This window comes from Trichoderma harzianum (assembly GCF_003025095.1).
Source record: "Trichoderma harzianum CBS 226.95 unplaced genomic scaffold M431scaffold_18, whole genome shotgun sequence".
NCBI classification, from domain to species: domain Eukaryota; kingdom Fungi; phylum Ascomycota; class Sordariomycetes; order Hypocreales; family Hypocreaceae; genus Trichoderma; species Trichoderma harzianum.
In genome coordinates, this window is record NW_020209266.1 from 70,509 (window position 1) to 88,183 (window position 17,675).

At 52.7% G+C, this 17,675-nt stretch overlaps 5 protein-coding genes across 5 annotated transcripts; 2 read left to right on the forward strand and 3 right to left on the reverse strand.

The window, feature by feature from the left end:
• Window positions 1-992: 992 nt before the first annotated feature.
• M431DRAFT_524580 (hypothetical protein) lies at window positions 993-3,937 on the reverse strand. The gene is made up of 4 exons (XM_024920583.1): window positions 3,604-3,937; window positions 2,120-2,599; window positions 1,788-1,849; window positions 993-1,748 (listed from the first exon to the last, which is right to left on the reverse strand). The coding sequence occupies exons 1-4, from the start codon at window positions 3,696-3,698 to the stop codon at window positions 1,399-1,401; spliced, it is 987 nt and encodes a 328-aa protein (XP_024769061.1). The 5' UTR covers window positions 3,699-3,937; the 3' UTR covers window positions 993-1,398.
• Window positions 3,938-4,826: 889 nt separating this feature from the next.
• Window positions 4,827-5,039, reverse strand: M431DRAFT_500167 (hypothetical protein; the record flags this gene model as incomplete). The annotated part of the gene is made up of 1 exon (XM_024917893.1): window positions 4,827-5,039. One exon carries the CDS (start codon window positions 5,037-5,039, stop codon window positions 4,827-4,829), a length of 213 nt encoding a protein of 70 aa, XP_024769062.1.
• A 2,151-nt stretch (window positions 5,040-7,190) lies between these two features.
• Window positions 7,191-8,617, forward strand: M431DRAFT_273296 (hypothetical protein). The gene is made up of 2 exons (XM_024913962.1): window positions 7,191-7,675; window positions 7,753-8,617. The coding sequence occupies exons 1-2, from the start codon at window positions 7,559-7,561 to the stop codon at window positions 8,506-8,508; spliced, it is 873 nt and encodes a 290-aa protein (XP_024769063.1). The 5' UTR covers window positions 7,191-7,558; the 3' UTR covers window positions 8,509-8,617.
• A 1,254-nt stretch (window positions 8,618-9,871) lies between these two features.
• On the forward strand, window positions 9,872-11,982 carry M431DRAFT_500169 (hypothetical protein; the record flags this gene model as incomplete). Its single annotated transcript, XM_024917894.1, has 5 exons — window positions 9,872-10,012; window positions 10,067-10,164; window positions 10,240-10,247; window positions 10,327-10,434; window positions 10,526-11,982. The coding sequence occupies 5 exons, from the start codon at window positions 9,872-9,874 to the stop codon at window positions 11,980-11,982; spliced, it is 1,812 nt and encodes a 603-aa protein (XP_024769064.1).
• A 610-nt stretch (window positions 11,983-12,592) lies between these two features.
• M431DRAFT_126138 (hypothetical protein) lies at window positions 12,593-17,283 on the reverse strand (the record flags this gene model as incomplete). The annotated part of the gene is made up of 6 exons (XM_024912266.1): window positions 16,904-17,283; window positions 16,305-16,812; window positions 14,836-15,604; window positions 13,518-14,548; window positions 12,863-13,456; window positions 12,593-12,802 (listed from the first exon to the last, which is right to left on the reverse strand). Exons 1-6 carry the CDS (start codon window positions 17,221-17,223, stop codon window positions 12,593-12,595), a joined length of 3,432 nt encoding a protein of 1,143 aa, XP_024769065.1. The 5' UTR covers window positions 17,224-17,283.
• Between the last annotated feature and the right edge of the window lie 392 nt (window positions 17,284-17,675).

Sequence of the window (17,675 nt, forward strand, 5' to 3'; positions counted from 1 at the left end):
CACGGATTGACGTTGCGAAGGCACAAGGTGAGGATGCCCGGCGAGAGGGAGCAAGGGGGGGGGGAGAAAGAGAATGTCCTTACGGGCGAGGCAATGTATGTCAATGTTGCCTAAAGCGCATCCGACTGGAACAAGTCTGGCTCGGCTTTTTTTTCCTTGGTCGAACAACCAAAGGAGCAAAGCTGGGGGCCGAAAGGGTCAGGTTGCACAATTCGGCAAAGTAGTGCAAGACCACTTGGATCAACAAGTACTTGTAACCGCAGTGGCACCGAAAAGGCCGTGGGTTTCTTTTTGGGGGTGTGGTTGAAGAGCCTCCTAATAAGAGGTGAGGGACAGGAAAAAAAAAAGATACAAAAAAAAAAACTAGCCAAGCCGAGACTTGACGCGCGCGGGTTGGTGGACTGATGGGATTGTGTAAAACAGTGGTAAGTTGGCTGTGGCAGTGGTGGTGGGGAGAGAAAAAGCGTTGGCTAGGGGGGCAGATCCGAAGCCGAGGCGACGGTGGGCTTGGGTTACTATTGTGACGGGTGCGGACGGCGAATTGAGAGCAAGAGGGATTAATTGGGTTGGGAATAACGGACGAGCAAAAGTTGAGTGGGTGAGGGAGTTGCAGTGCAGTGCTGACAAGGCTCAGCCGTGCTTGGGTGTCGAAGCTGTTGGTTTTGCTTGGCTTGACCCGACTGAGTCAAGTTGAGAGAGAACGAACAAATGGGAGGAGCAGAACGCAGTAGAGCAAGCAAAGCAGAAGCAGAAGCAGAAGCAAGAAAGCACGTACGAGAGCTGGTTGGCGCAGGCCGACGGATGCAGTGGTACTGGTCGGTACTCCGGAGAGTCTGAAAGCACGCGGATCGGCCAGGGTGAGCTGCGAGTGGTTGAAGCGGGTTGAGGTGAGGTGAGGCCAGATGGTACAGTAGCGTGTACTGGATTGGATTGGATGCGTTGGAGTAAGTAGCGTAGCGTGTTCGGCGGGCTGCGCAGAGTGTTTTTTTTTTTTTTTTTGCTGGGCCGGGGCGCGAAGACGGACGGCACGCAAAGTTGATTGAGCACGGCACGTACTCGCTCGTTACTCGGGGCACACGATGCGAGGCGATGCGATGCGATGCGCTGCGATGGTCGGGCCTCTGCAGGACGTTTGAAGCTGAAAGCTGAAGGCCAGTGGAGCACCGTTGCAGAAGCGTGCGATGGAAATGGCCAGGTCGAGTCGCCAGGCGCTTCGGGGGTGGAAGCGTTGATGTGAGTACTTGGAGCCCAAGTAACTCGGTTGGGTTTTTTTTTTCTGGGGGACGAGGTAGATGTTTTGGCCTGCTCTGCTGGTGCTGGGTCTTTTTTGGGGGAAGGGGGAAGGGGAGAGAGAAGTTGCGCGACCTGGGCAAGTGGGAGGGAGGCAAGCGGCCAGGATCAGTGACGAGGGCACGGGAAAAGCTTGGCGGCAGGAAGGGTGGGGCGCAGCAGAGAAGAGAACTTAGAGGGGGGCGTGTAGTGATGCCTGGATCCGATACTTTTGGCGCACGCAAAGTTGGGGGCTGGGCGGGGTACTGATACACCACCTCGAGTGGCGCCATCGAGGCCGGGGCGCAGAGGGGCGTGACCGTGCGAGGGACGGTTCGTGACGCATAGATGCACTGTGCGATGCATGCCGTGGTGTCGTACAGCGCATAGTGTCCGGTTTCGAGTGTCGAGCGTCGTCGCACCGTGCGTAACGGGAGACCGCAGCAGGTTGGGCGGCGCACGGGCCAGCGCTAGCGGTGCTTAGTACCACTACCTTGAGGCGTGTCCACGCAACGCACACAGCAAGGCTCCGTGATGAACCTTTTGCCCTGCCGGTTCTTCCCATGGATCCTTCAGGCAGCTCGTACAGTGGCAGTACGGTTACCGTGCCTTCCGCAAGGACAGACAGACGACGCGGGGGCTCTGCTCCGTAGCCCCTGTACTGTTGACGTTATTACGAGTATATTGATAGAGATGGAGATAGAGAGATACAGGCATTAAAGAACAGGCACGGGCACTCAAAACCACGGACGGAGCTCCGGGCTCAGTCGCGTACCGGTGCTGGTGCTTGTACTGGTACTGCGACGGGTACTGGTACTGATACAGCACTTGCATTAGTCCATGTACGTACTTTGTACTCGTGCCTCCGGTGAGCAGCTTCCGATAAAAAGAAATGAAGCCAGAGACAACGGCTGGGAACTGCTGGGGCTCCGACCGCAGCCAATCAGCACCCGCAATCCGCTCTCGCGTTGGCCTTCCGATTGCTCGCGCGCCTTCCTGCACCAGCCACTCATTTCGCCGTGCCTTGGCTGCGGGCCAATGGGCGGGCCAGCAGCGCGAGTACAAGGTACAGGTACTTGCGCGAGCTGGAGGCGTTCGTGAGGTGAAGTGTGAGTGCAACGGGGGTACGAGACCAGTCTGGAGGTACAAGCGGTACAAGCCCGGGAGTACGAGGACAAGCTCGCAAGGCGGGCGGGTGCAGCAGGTATGCGGTACCTGCCACCAGAGTAGCGCATCGTATCGCATCGCATCAAATCGCATTGGATCGCAATCGCATCGCGCATCGCCTTCGGGTCTCGTCGTTTCGCTGGCGGTAGCACCAATTGATTGCCTTGCAGTAGCAGAAACAGAAACAATGCAGACCAGCCATCAATCACAGCTCCGTACTCGCTGCAGACAGACACTCTTGCGCCTTGAGCAAGTTCAATTGGCGCTGAGAGGGCGAAAGAGGGCAAAAGTTATCTTGCTGCCACCAGCATCCGCCAAAGTGGCCCAAAGGCTCAGCCCAACGCTGATCACGGCTTTCGTATTCGGCAGCGATAGACAGGCACGACAATCGCACTCTCTTTCATCTGCTTCTTCTCTCGAGCTTCTTTTTTTCTTGTTCGCCTCATTTCTTCTAGCGGATGACGCAACCGGCCACGGGGATCGTCGACGCCAATCTATCTCTCTCATTCTCTCTGTCTTTTCCTGAGGGTTAATTTCGTATCGACCTACTTACAGCCACAGTCACAGCTCGACAAGTATTAGCAGTATTGCCTATTCCCACCGCTCGCTTAGGCGGCCAAGGCATTCCCTGTCGAATGACACGAATCTCATCTTAGACAGGCCCGGGAAAAGCGGGGATGGACATGACATGTGTGTGTGCTTCATGGCGGCCTGAGAAGAGCCTGGCCATGCGTGAAATGCCATGCCGTGCGTCAACAAGCGTCGAGCAGCGCTGGCTGGTGATACGCCACGGCCTCGTTTGTTCTCTGGGGAACCCGGGAGAGGACGGGAGAAGAGGGAACAGACAGGGAACAGAGAGGAGAGAGGCCAGCCAGCCTTATCGAGCACCGTCTGTCTGCCTCTTCTGCCTCTTCTCGATGCCCAGCACCGTGGCATATGGCCGGCATCGTCAGTTCAGTTGCACCAAATCACAGCACAGCACAGCACGCAACAACAGCAACCACATCACCAGAACATCATGCACCTTGTGCTCCCGTCCTTCCAGAACCTCTCCAATTCTCTCCCCCCCTGCAACCTCCCTCGCGCGAACTGCAAATCGCCATGCCATGGCACAAGTGCAAAGCAAGCATCATGTACTCTGACACTCTGTGCATGTCTATCGCATACCTCGCCGCCAAGTACTCGATACCTTTGCTGAGCTTCGAGGCTAGGGCCGCATCGCATCGCGGCTCCACCTTGTACTGTACATTACATGTATACATTACATGGCTTGTCCAGATCCAGCGTTCTGGGACCTCTTTGACGGCCTGGGTGACTTGCAAACATTGTACCTGTGGAGGATGCCATTTTTTGGCATTTAATGTGGCCACTGTTGCATTGGAATATAATCCGATTCGCTCTAGTGTTTTCGACGACAGAAGCTCTCGTTACTACGCATGGAGAAACTCGCCATGGAGTCGGACCTTTGTACCACTCACCAGCAGCTTTGCTTGATAACCTGCAGAATAAAGGCGTGCTGAGATGATCTCGCTCCCAACCTCCGCTTTATTGCCAGAGACGAGCTGCGTACAGTGTAAATGTGTATGCGATATCTGCCCAGGGGTGGGCGGTGTGTGCCATTGCATTTCATTAATGGATCTCTTTTTAACACCACTTCAGGCTTACTATTGATCATATCGTACATACAATCACCTGTAGGCTGTTGGATACCTATCATCGTTGGGGGTCAATTTACCCGGCCAATTCGCCTCAGCTGCCATTACGGGCAGCATAGGATTGTGAGATAGGCCCAACAGATGCTCGAGGATGGATACGAGCTGCCGTTTTCTCTTCGTCCTCGGTGCCCATTACAGTGCAGGGTAAGCCAAGCAACAGGAATTGGGAGCCTTTCAGCGCTCATCTTTGCTGCTCGTGCTCTATATTAAGGCACGCACGCGTTATGAACAAGGCAAGGGATGAGATGACGAGGCGGCTCACAGAGGCCAATCCATCTACCCTATCCGGAGGTGAGAGGAATCGACACAGCCACCGTCACCGAGTCATTTCCACTGTACCGAGGAGAGGAATGTGTCCACGCCCGGGTGCCAAATTTGCGAAAGAGCACACGTGCAATTACCCGGTAATGGACATTTAATGAAAGACATGCAGATTGCTCACGTAGTCGCACGTCAAATCAAATCGAAATGTGAGCAGAGGAGCTCCCATTAGGCGGCAAGAGGCTAAAATGACAGCAGGCGAGCTGTGTGATATATCACATTGAGGGTGAAGCGATAGGGACATCCAGACTCTTCACGGGCGGCCTACAAGCAAATGCGAGCCCCTATCGACTACGCAAATACCTCGTCGGCATGTCTCTATCTGATTCAGATTGTATTCTTTTTGGATGTGTACTAAATGATGCCATCTTTATCGGGGAAGTGGCGTAGAATCAAATGGGAAGTGAATGTCTTAGTGAGAGGGAGCCTTTCTCGGCTCTCCACATGCAAATCTAGAGTTGCGATCCAATTTGAGCCAAAATGATGCGTCATCCGGCGGAAAAGAAGGCGAAAAGGGAAGAGAAAGAAGAGAAAAGAAAAGCCATGGATAATTATGTGATTGGACATTGCCTGGCAATTCTCCTTATCATGTCTAGGCAGAGAGAAAATAACTTTTAAAAATTCTCAATATTTCTTTTCGCCGATCGAACGGCATGTCATACGATTCCCGGGCGAATGCTTTGGTTAGCCAACCGGAGAATCCCTAGAGAGGCAGAGGCGCCTGGGATGGCCATGAATCGAAATGAGCGTCTCCCGACTGTGCCCGCGTTGGGCTGCATTTTGTCTGGCCATTGGCGGGAAGCAGGTCTCACGAGATGAGGAACAGGCGGGACAGACACACAGACGGACAGGCAGACAGAAGAGAGAGACAAGGTAAAAAACTTGGAAACGCTGCATTGATATGCCTTGATACAAACATACATGCATACTGCAAGCATCGGCAGCGGCTACACATACATACATACGAGTATCATACATTAGCATGCCTGTGCCTCGGAGACACGGCTCGACGCCCACCCGCCGGATGGGGGTTTTGATTGATAACTGCATGTGAGATATGTGAGCATATCAGCATTGAGGACAGCCACTATCTTGGTGTTTTTAATCGCCACAGACAAAACACATACATGCCCTTGCCACCATCGTCACTCCTGCGCCGGGACGACGGCTCTCCGTCTGAGTGGCTGGCCCCAGGTGTGTTTTCAACCTTGTTTCCCGCCCATCTTTTGACTTTTTCGTCTTGTCCTTCTCTCGCCTCAAAATTCATGCGCGCCTCAAAGGATGGAAGAAAACAACACAGGCGAAATGACGTGAAACGAAAGATAAAAAGAGAGGCGCCTTCATGCGAGGGTTTCGCCAGTCGCCTCTAGCGTGTTTCGAAGCGCAGGGTTGAAACGCGGCTGCATGATGCCCGGCCGCCCATCTGAGGCATGGCGGCTACCGGAACAGGACGACATCCGAAGACCTGAGGCTCCGTGTTTGTTCGTTTCGTTTCGTCTTTTTGCTAAAGGGTTGGTTGTTTTCGGGTGTTGTGTGTTTTGGTTGAACTTGTGATCGATGGGGTTGTGTTTACGAGTTTGGGTGAGTTGAATTGTGTGCGATATTTGATGCTTCTGTCAACAAGCCACTTACACTGCGGCTTCCACTGTTTTCCCTTCTTTACCATGTTACGCGACATGGCGTTTCCTTCTATAGGATCCATATTGCCAAATTCAGATGCAGCCCGCAACGGAGAATTTTATCCGCCTTTTTAATTTTCTATTCTTTTTTCCCATTACTCCATAAAACAAGCCGCGGGTCCATTTGCTGGAGAAGCCGGGCAAGGGGCGGCCCCGTTGGCTTTTTGCTGGGCGTCGCTTAGCTGGACGAGAACAACAGCCTCCTTGTTTCAAGAATGGAAACAGGCTTCAAACGGCGACGCCTCTGCTCCTTGCATCATGATCGCTTGCGATGCGGAGAACGAGATAACTGCCGCTGTTTGATTGGTTCGGGAGCAGCCATCGGGGGGCCTTAGAGGCAGGCCAGTATCTTGAGTTTGTTGTCGTGCGTTTGATGGGGTGTAGAGGTAGGGCTGGAGAGCACGAGGGCATCATCTTGGAGTTTGTATAGATATGAGAGAGTCTAACTTTTTCAATGCGCCACCAGGATAGATGCTCAAAGAAGTGAAAAGAAAAGAAGAGAAAACGATCGAAGGAGAATGACGAGGCCTGTCAACGCGGCAATCGAGCCAAGCTGTCAGTTCACTTTATTTCCGCATAACTGCAGCATCCTGTATCCCTACGACAGACAGGCGCCACCCCACACAAAATCGGAACAAGATGAAGGTCTCAAACAAGCAAAACCTCACTAGCCCTTGGCACTAGACGAGACTGCATAAATTGTTTGAAATGTGTTTCTTGGTGCCGTCCTGACGGGGCCCGCATGAGAAAACAAGAGGCCAGAACGTTATGCTTATGTCGACATGCTGTTACGAAAGTGTCACAGGTTACTCTGCGATCTCACAAGAAAGCCGGGCCAGGGGGGGAGGAGGGATGGGGGACCCCTGGCGCGCCCAGATAATGGATATCGCCAGGTTTCGTGGGGACACAAAGAGGAGGCTAACCCGGGTCATTGCTAGATTGCAGCCCGTTCGTGCGCAGGTTTAGTATGATTGAGATGAGCATGTTTTAATACTTGCTCACTGCCCATGCGTCCGTCTGCCACCTCGACCTCTGGACTTGTGTTTTTCTCTTCTTCTGGAGTATATTCCTGTTGTCTTTCCTCGTTTGGATCGTCGATTGTTTTTCAACCCCCTTTTTTTTCTTTCTTCTTCTTCTCCTTCTTATTTTAATAATCCTGTTTTTTACTCTTGTGGCTGGCTCACTTGACTCACTTTCCCCCCCCCAACTGGTTTGGCGACGCTCATACTCATTCATACTCATATCCTACAACCATCATCTTTGCATAGCGGAATCAATTCATTCGAGCGTATCATTCAACAACAAAACACATTGGCCTGGTTTACCGAAGCGCCTTAATAAGCAGCGTGGACTTAATACAAAAAAGAAAGATACCCCCAAGAGACATCACACACACCGATATACATAATGACGGGACCGGGTTATATCACAAAGAGCGGTACCGCCCAACGGATGGGACAGGGTGTAACCAAGAATCGGAAGGCAACCCACACTGGCGGAGGACGTGCATGGAGCGAGGCTGAGGTAGGTCAAGGACTACTATGAGTTGATGGTGATGGATGTTGGGCGATGAGATGAGACTAACATGAAGACTTCACTAGGAGCATTACCTCGTTGAGACTCGCCTTCAAAAAGTACCTTACAAGCAGATTGCCGTCCACCTTAATAAGACGGAGCTCGCATGTCGGCTGCACTATCATCAGATCACCACCGGTCGACGGAAGGAGTCCATCTCAGAGTCTTCTCCTGAGATGGCTGTCCAGGGTTCCCTCTTGGCTGCTCCCCCGGTTCTCCCTCCGGCTTCACAGCTGCCGACCGAGCACGTCTCGATGCACAGGAGGAACGAGAGCTACAGCTCGACGTCGTCGGGCGGCTCAGTCCAGCTCCCTAGCATCGTCGACAACTGGGCATTTCCCCAACTACCCATCATCTTGCCCAAGCCCGCGGCCATGCCTGATCCAAATTCACAATCTGTACCCCGATACCGCGAGGATCTAGTCTATATGGAACCTCATCCTCATGCCACTCAACACCATGAGATGCACGGAGGTTTCTCCCTGCCGTCCACCGCGACGCAGCCTCCCGCCCGTGTCGACGTCTCTCGTCTTCACGCCATATACAATACCCACCGAGCTACTTTCTGGGACGCAGTGGCTAGAGATTACGGCCTGAACGCGTCGCCTGACATGTTGGAGACGGCGTGGAAGCTCAACCAGAGAGTAGCACAGCCCGCTATGCCTCCCACACCCGCGACAAGTCCCAAAGTTGAGTTGAGGCGGGATAGTAGCGCGGACAGGACGAGCATTGCGTCTATTCTGGGGACGAATGCTCCTGCTACTCCCCCTGGTCAATGGTAAAGAAACATTTTGAATATATAACCTTTTTCTTTTGTAGACCTGCTTTTATTGGGAAATGGGAAATATGTTTGGTGTTTGGCTCTTATTCCTTGGCATAGGAATTAGCGGATTTCGGTGTGGAATTGACCGAAATCTGCTCTTTTTTTTTTTGAACCCTTTTTTTTCAATACCCTTCTCTCTAGCTTGGAGATGATGGTTCGGGTACATTAGAGTTTGCTTAGTGGGCGTTTCTGAAATAGGGCATATGTTTTGTAATTTTGCAGGATGTGTCCCATGTTCTTTTTCTTTCTTCGTTCTCTTTCTTTGGGGTTCGTTTGGTTTGGGTTGACTGAAACGGGGGAGAGTTTGAGGTGACGGTGAAGTTTGAGGAGGATATAATAGGGCCCATGTATCTGGATTGCCAATAGTGCAATGGAAAAAGTTACCACTTACTAGCAGTTATCAGCCTGAATTGAAAAGTTCAACTGACTCGAGCAATCTCCATTAAGCTTAAAAAATTGAACAAAATGTAGAGCTTCAATTGTGAATATTCTCCTATCGCTCTTGGCGACCTCGTATAAACCCCATTCCATCGGCAGAACAAGTACCCGTCCAATAAAACAGCTCTAAAGAACGAAGCAGTCTGCGTACGTAAACAACCAACGTGGGTGAGTAAAACCCGCAACGCGATTCGACGTTCGGAAGCTCCCCGCAAAAAAGGGTCCCGAGGAGAATAAATTGGGATGGGCAATATTAGGCTGAGTTTGAAAAGTAGGGCAGCAAATAACTAATGCTTAGCACGGTAGACTGAGAATTTGGCAACGATGACGGAGGGGTGCGGAGGGGGAGTGGAGAACCGGGAAAGCTGGAGATGGAGATGGAGGCAGAACTGGAGAGGAGTTGGATGGTTTCTTTTGTTTTTGTTTTTCTGTTTTTTTTTTGAAGGTGTATAGCTGTTTGGGCTGTGAGATTGATCCGTTGAGAGTTGAATTGGTAAGTGGTTGAGTGTCTCTTTGCTTGTCTTCCTGTGTTCGTGTATGAAGCTTGTTACACCTTCACGACCGTCCTTGGACCTCCCGACTCAGCCGTCACTGGCCGTCTGGGAACTTGATGGAGGAGATGAGGGGCAAACAAGCTTAGTCTGGGTCCCTCCGGAATCGCTCCACGATGGCCCGAAGCTACAGTACTGGGACGCTCAATGATGCCAAGTACCGAGCTTCATTTAGTGGGGGAGGGGAGAAAGTGAGCTGTTGCTTTCCCCTCCAAAGCCCATTCATATAAAAGCAAAGCTCCCGCATAGCTCTCTTTTTTTTTTTTTCCCTAGTGGAGGCTTATATGAGAGTGTTATTGACGATTTAACGAAGAAGTATAGCAATTGAACACAATGGCGTCACAAGCTTCCGAGCCGGCATTCGACCCAAAGTCCTCTGCGGACTACCTCCAGTTTCCGTGTCTTCCCCCCGGGGGAGCGTTGAATCGCTGGTCGCGAAAGATTACAAAGGACCATGACTATCCTGGAGCACAGGCAAGAGATTCCTGGAAGCAGATGGGAGCGTGGGCTGATATGGGCTGCAATTAGGCCATGTTGTACGGTGCTGGAGTGCCGGACAAGGAGAAGATGAAGAATGCGCCACAGGTTGGCATTGCGAGTGTTTGGTGGGAGGGAAATCCATGCAAGTACGTTGCGAGGCATCTCCTATGAAAGGCGTATTGATTTTTGGTGGAATATCAGAGCTAACGAGGTTGTTGTAGCACACATTGTAAGTGACGAGACAATCGACCGCACGTTTGGGCATCACCAAAAAAGACGAAGCAATCCAACTTATACGTAAACCGCAGTGCTCGAGTTCGGCCAAATCGTCAAGCGAGCCGTCGATAAGCAGGGCATGCTCGGCTGGCAATTCAACACCATTGGTGTTTCCGACGCCATCACCATGGGCGGCGACGGTTAGTTTCTCATCTTGCACCCATCCCCTCCAATCTTGGATATGAAAGATACACAACTCTAACAGCTTCGATTAAACTCGCCCCCCTTTAGGCATGCGATTCTCCCTTCAGTCCCGCGAGATTATTGCCGACTCCATCGAATCTGTTACTTGTGCCCAGCACCACGATGCGAATATCTCGATTCCGGGATGTGATAAGAATATGCCCGGCGTAGTCATGGCTGCTGCCCGCCACAACAGACCGTTCATCATGATCTACGGAGGAACTATTCGCAAGGGCCACTCCAACCTGCTGGAGAGACAAATCAACATCTCGAGCTGCTACGAAGCTTCCGGTGCTTATGCCTACGGCTCACTCAAGGCCAAGACCAACCCCGATGCTCCTGGACGCACCAGCTCCGACGTCATGGACGATATTGAACGTCATGCTTGTCCCGGCGCTGGAGCTTGTGGTGGCATGTACACTGCCAACACCATGGCCACTGCCATTGAAGCCATGGGCCTGACACTACCCGGCTCATCCTCATATCCAGCTGTTTCGCCAGAGAAGTCGCGAGAGTGCGAGCGTGCCGCAGAGGTCATCAAGATCACCATGGAGAAGGACATTCGTCCCCGCGACCTCATGACGCGCGCGGCCTTTGAAAACGCCCTCGTGCTGACCATGATCCTCGGCGGCTCGACAAACGGCGTGCTGCATTTCCTCGCCATGGCCAACAGCGCCGACGTGCCCCTGACCATCGACGACGTCCAGCGCACCAGCGACCGCACACCCTTCCTGGCTGACATTGCGCCTAGCGGAAAGTATCTCATGGAGGACCTGTACCAAGTTGGCGGAACACCGTCAGTGCTCAAGATGCTCATCGCGGCAGGCCTCATTGACGGATCCATCATGACCGTCACGGGCAAGACCCTCGCCGACAACGTCGCCGACTGGCCCTCCCTCGACCCCGGCCAGAAAATCATCCGCCCCCTAGACGACCCCATCAAGTCCAGCGGCCACATCCGCATCCTCAAGGGAAACTTTGCGCCCGGCGGCGCCGTCGCTAAAATCACGGGTAAGGAAGGCCTCTCGTTCACCGGCAAAGCCCGCGTCTTCAACAAGGAGCATGAACTCGACGCCGCGCTGCTGGCGGGCAAGATCCGTCGCGAGGACGGCAACCTCGTGCTCATTGTGCGGTACGAAGGACCAAAAGGCGGGCCGGGCATGCCTGAGCAGCTGCGTGCGTCGGCGATCATCATGGGCGCGGGATTGAGCAACGTTGCGCTCGTGACGGATGGACGGTATAGCGGTGCTTCGCACGGGTTCATCGTGGGCCACGTTGTTCCCGAGGCGGCGGTGGGAGGACCGATTGCGTTGGTCAAGGATGGGGATGAAGTGACGATTGATGCTGTCAGCAATAGAATCGATGTTGCGATTTCGGATGAGGAGATGGAGGAGAGGAGGAAGTTGTGGACGCCGCCGGCGCCGCCGGTCAAGAGAGGAACGTTGGCAAAGTATGCGAGGTTGGTGGGAGATGCGAGTCACGGAGCTGTGACGGATGGATGGTGAAGATGCTGTTTGTCGGTTCTCTCATGATGGAATGAATACAATGATAAATCGTAAAGGTGCACTCTGTCTCGATGTGATGCATGATGTATGTTCAAGCAGGATGGTGATGAATTTCTCTTGTCGTGGTTTATAAAGGATGAGGACTGTGAGGAATGGGATGCCATCATCAGGAAGCAGCATTACAGAAGTCAAACCGCTATATAACCATGCAATACCCGATCAACACACCTGACCATTCTTGCCATGCGACATCTGCCGTTGAGTCATCTGCATCGATGGCCCTTTATTGAACAAGCTCTCACAGCTTATTTCGACCTCTTGAACCATTCTGAATAGTCTCCACATCGCTTCCATCTCATTGTAAAGAAAAATGAACCTCAGTCTTCAAACTCGTATATGACAAAAAGACAGGCAAAAAGGAGAAAAAAAAATGAAAAAAGAAATCAAGGGTATCGTGCCTCGACTGCTGCTTTCTCGAAACCGCTCAATCACTCCAACATGAACCTTTCTTTGCATCGCTGCTCCCCCCCTCTCATTATCCTACATCATGCATGGACACATATATACACTCATCGCTCGTCCCCATTCCCCCAGATCGCATTCGTCAAGTTTAGTCGCCCAGCGGCATGCCCTCTAGAGCATCCAACAGGCGCCGCCAATTGTCGGCCAGCATCTCTGCATACTTGACGCGCTCGCCAGCCCAGTCCTGATTCCACCTGCTGACGTGGTACTGCGTCGACTGGAAGGCAATGAGCTCGTCTCGCAAAGCTTCCTTGACAAAGATGGAGCGGTTGTGCTGCTGCACTATAGACTCCTTGTCCTGTTGTTAAAGCGTTAGCGTTCGCCTATAAAAACAATTAAGTGTGAACAATCAACGCACCTTAATGATGGCCTCTGCCACCTTTTCAATCTCCCCGGGCTTGACTAGGCCTTCTGGCTTAGACCGCAAGTTGGCCAGTTTAGTCTCGTTGGCCTGTATCCTCCTTTCCAAGTACGGAATGTTGTCCTTGTCCAGTCGCTCCCTTCGGTCAAACAGCTCGCGAAGGCTAACCAGAGCATCACGCTGTCGCTTCAGATCCTCTAGCACACCTTCATCCCAGCCTCGGCTCTCGTCTTCGAGTAAGCTTTGGCAGGTCCGCAGATGCTTGCTCATGGCTGTCAAACCGTCGTTGAGCAGCGGAATCTCGCTCGTATCGGTAGCATAAGTATCCGCAGAGACCTCGGTGAGCGAAATGAGCGACAGGGCAACCCGCGCATGATCAGCGGCGACGCCCTCAGTCCGCTTGACGAGGCGGTCCATGATGTTGCACGAGTTGATGTATAGCTCGGCAGATCGGCGAACTCCATTGCGCGTTCGAATAAAGAGGTCCTCGAGGGTTGGTGGCAGTGAATCTTCTAGGCCGGGAGGCAGTGCTCGGTCCGTGAATTCATCTTGGACAGAAATAGTTGCTTGCTTCCGCCACACAGCAAGTTCCTGTATCTATGTTAAATAATTGGTCCCTCCATCGTGCCAAAATGGAGGCTACACGACTTACCGTAGGGACAGTCAAGAACATGATTACGAGCTGCTCTAGGCTCAACACTGGGTGTCGTACAATGGCATTTAGGAACCTACCCAGCCCTCGTCGTCGTTTTTCGATAAAGGCGCCATCGTTGGATAGGTGGTTTCCATTCACGGCTACCCTCTTGGGTGGCAATAATGGCAGCATTCTAAACGGATACCTCTTGTGCAAGCAGTCCAACAGCCAGACAAAGTCGCTATATCGTCGAACAACCTTGCTCCCGCGCCGCTGGCTGGTGACTTCGTAGTTGTGATGCTGAAACATGAATATGCCCTCCTTGCCAGGCATGAGAGTAACAACGACGACTTCCTCCGTATTGTTTCCGACACGGCCTCCCAAGCTCCGGGATGGAGCAACGGGAGGTGGGACGATTGCTCCAATCTGACCAGCACCGTCCGCTCCAAAGATGTTGGGGATGGGAGGCTGAGGTTGAGCTCCAAAGATGTTTGGGATGGGCGGTTGAGGTTGAGGTTGGTGTATATCGGTAAAGCCACCACCGGCGGGCGAGCTGCCGTAGAATCCAGCCCCCCATCCGCCCTGACCGGACAGAGAGGTACTCGAAATTTGTCGTGGGCGGTTAGGAGGGCGGATTGGCTCTGGCGGAGCACTGTAATGGTTCGTGGGGCGTGGATCGAAGGCTGGAGGCGCATCCGGGTTGAAGCCGTTATTGTGTCCATTGATGGCGGGATTGTGGCTTTCGTTTCCATTTTGATGAGAATGACCCTTGTGCATGTCTGGCGTGTTCCACGGATCGTCGTCGGGGTCAACCATGGTTGATCTGCTCAGGATGCTTGCAGGGGCCTGTGAATGTTCAGGTTCGGGCTGAGATGGTGGATGAAGCTGAGGTTGAGGTTGGAACTGGGGCAGAGGCTCGGGGTTGTCGGACTCGGGGTCGGGGTCGGATTCGTGTTTGGATGGGACTTGTGGCGGCTTTGCAGCAAGCTCAGCGACAGGAGGCATAATCGGTTCGGCGGTCAGTCCGGGCAGCTTGGGCCGAGGGATATCTAAACGAGATGATGAAAAATTAGCCAGCTGCCCCAGTATTGATAACAAAAAAACCGTCTCAAGAAGCTATCGTCATTGTAGAATTTGCATAGAATCAGTTGGTAGTAGCAAATTGGTCTCTTTTCGCCCAAGCAGCGTTTGCGACTGATTCAGAGTTGAGAGCGGAGTTGCCAAAGCGGACTTGTAAGAGTAGCCCGCAGCCGTGTATTCGCGTCTGACATGACGGCCCCCAACCAGGCAAAGAAAAGAGCAAGTGGGAAATATGTATCAATGGGTGTTGCCTCACCTTTTCGCCGCTCATCTACTCCATCAAGGCTAATGATGTCGCCTTCTTGCGCCAGGCCAATGAGGGCCAGAACGACGTTGAACTCGTTGCGCGACAATAGCACATCGGACCCTCCTGGAGCTACCAGCGACATGATGCGCGCCTGAGCATCGGCCTCGAGGCGGGCCACGGCAAACAGCTTGGCAATGCCCGAAGCTGTAACCTGGCCATCTTGGCCGTCCTCACGCACTACGGCATCGAAGGTCTCGATATAGCTCTCGGGCACGTCCGAAGCCGGCAGCAGGTTGCGGATCAGCTCGGCCCTGCTCTGCTGCTTGCGCGGCGTGGGCATGTCCCAGGGCGACGAGGCGCCGCTGCCGTCGTCGAAGAGGCTGGAGGAATTGCGGCCTGACGCTGGCTCGTCCTCGAAAAGGCCGCTGCTTCGGGCTCCTCCGCGACGAGGCGACGAGCCCAAAGCTGGCCCATTGTCGGTGGGCTCATCCCCAAAGAGCGACATGCTGTGGTGGCCGGGCGCCGGTGATCGATTCGCTGGAGCTCTTGTGCAACTCGTGACGAAGGGGAGACAAGGGGGAATACGGCAGAAGGAGAGCAAAAGAAGGGCGAAGATCTGCTGCGGCCGCGGGGTTGATGCAAAGAGTCTGGAGGAGGCGAGGTTGGGTTGGTTGTCAGTCGCAGTATCAAGTTGGCTTAGTGTTGACGAACTCGTAATGGCGGCGCTAGAAGGTTGGACTAAGGCGGTCACTGTGCGCTCAGCGGCGATTCCTGTTGGCTATAGGGGCGTTGAATAGCGCTGTGAGACAGTTGGCATGGGGGGTTGCTGTAGATTGGAATGGAAAAAGCTGATATAGAGTAACAAGATTGACAAATTGGGCAAATTAAAAGAATAAATGGGAGAAGAAGAAGACAAAAAGCAATTGCTACAGTATTGCTGCACTACACGTGAGACGGTGAGACCTTGAGCATGGCTGGCACATGTCAGAAGCTCCCTGATTACCTACATGTACTTCCATGGAGTCGATGACACCGATATTGTCAGTGCTTTGCCGGGGATTTGGTGGAGCAGATAAGCGACTGCGATAGGCCACCTCTTGAAGATGCTGGGGATAAAAAAAGATCAATGTATCCATGCTACTAAGACATTGGAGATTCTGTTCATAGCTACCAAGGTAGGCCGCCCAAGAGCATATCATGTCGATAGTGTGCATCGTAGTATGTATAGTAGTTTAGAGATTCTAGCACTTTATAGAACACTGGACGAATATACTACTTTAATCATCATATATTGTACATTTCATATCATACTCCCATCCTCCTCTGCCAAACCTTTTTATTTTTATACACGCCATTCCCATCTACGCACTGCAAAACCAACAGCCATCATCCTTTACGACACGTCATTCCCTCCCTTACCACAATGTCTCCTCTGCCTTCTTCTTGTCTGTCTTCACCACGCTCTTCACCTTCTGCACACCAGGTACCTTAAAGTACAAACTGGGCGACTGGCCTGGAGCAATCTGGTGGCTCAGGTATCCTCTATGCGCTGGGTCTCGGTAATACTCGATGTCGGCACGGCTTGTAGGGTCGGGCAATCTGTATCGGAATGGGCCTTTTCTCGCCTCTGCTAGGATCCCTTCCACATGCTCCGGGCCAACGGGTAGTGGCTTGTCTGTGTTGACCGACTCGCCCGTCAAGAGTCGCTGAATCGCTAGCTTTGTGTAATATCTGGTAAGGACCGTGCCTCCAGCAGCCTCGATGGCGGCAATTGCTCCAGAGGAGACCCTTGAAACCATGACGTTGATTGGTTGCTTGAGGTTCTCGCCGCCGCGAGAGAGAATCTTTACGCCATCCTTGACGCTGCCAATCAGCTTGCTTTCGATCAGCTCCTTTGGCGTGATTTGCTTCGTGGGGTCGAGTCGGCCTTGGTCGATCCAGTTCTGGATCTGGTCCAGGTTCACTTCGGAGATCTCAGGGGCCCGGCTGATGGTAGTTAGCATTGCTTCAATATTCTCATCTCGACATATGGCGGGGGCGCAGAAAACACCTGCCCCGCCATCGCCCAGAGACTCACAAGTTGTCAAAGCCCTTTCTGCCGTGCTTCACAATCAATGGCGTCTGACCACCCTGGAACCAGGGTTTCACCTTGCCATGCTGTCCCTGACCCTTGTGACCCCTTCCGGAAGTCTTTCCGTGGCCTGAGGAGGGACCGCGACCGACTCTCTTCTTCTTGTGAACAGCGCCAGGATTGTTGGCCAGGCTGCCTAGGATCGAGGCATTGCGGGTTTGCTGGAGGGTGAGGCGGGCGAGACAGGCGGTCAATGAGGTCGCGGGAGTGCTGAGAGTCGCTCTGCAGCACAGCGAAGCGCTGGGAAATGGTATCCGGGGGGGCATCGTGGGATAATTGGCCAATCTATCGCAATGCGGGTAGACTTGACGGACCTTGAAGTTTTTGGACAGGCACAATTCGATGGTGCTGCCTGAGGCCTAAATCGGAGCTAGCGTGGTGGTACGTACCCGCTCTTAGATCAAGCAGACTCGTGCCTCATGAAATTGATCGAAAGACGTGCCCAACGAAGGGCTTTAGGGTTCATTGAAATAAAGATACAATAAAGAGAGAAAAATTTTATTAAAGGGAACTAATGAACATACCTGAGTATGTCAAAATGTGAATGATACCGGGTTTCACTCAGCCTCTTCACGTAAAGCTTTATATCGAGTCTGTAGATGAAGATGCTCCACTGATTGAAGCGAGGTGCTGCTCTCACTTAATTCCTCAGTAAGATAGATAATGGATGATGGAGATTATGAATCACACTTGAAAATTCTTCCAAATCTAGCAAACA

Coding starts and splice junctions, on each gene's coding strand:
- M431DRAFT_524580 (XM_024920583.1), bottom strand. CDS start 3,698: ATGTATACATGTAATGTACAGTACAAGGTGGAGCCGCGATGCGATGCG. Junction 2,600..3,603: donor ATCGAGTACTTGGCGGCGAG/GTATGCGATAGA, acceptor TGCTACTGCAAG/GCAATCAATTGGTGCTACCG. Junction 1,850..2,119: donor ACCGGAGGCACGAGTACAAA/GTACGTACATGG, acceptor CCACTGTACGAG/CTGCCTGAAGGATCCATGGG.
- M431DRAFT_273296 (XM_024913962.1), top strand. CDS start 7,559: ATGACGGGACCGGGTTATATCACAAAGAGCGGTACCGCCCAACGGATG. Junction 7,676..7,752: donor GTGCATGGAGCGAGGCTGAG/GTAGGTCAAGGA, acceptor AGACTTCACTAG/GAGCATTACCTCGTTGAGAC.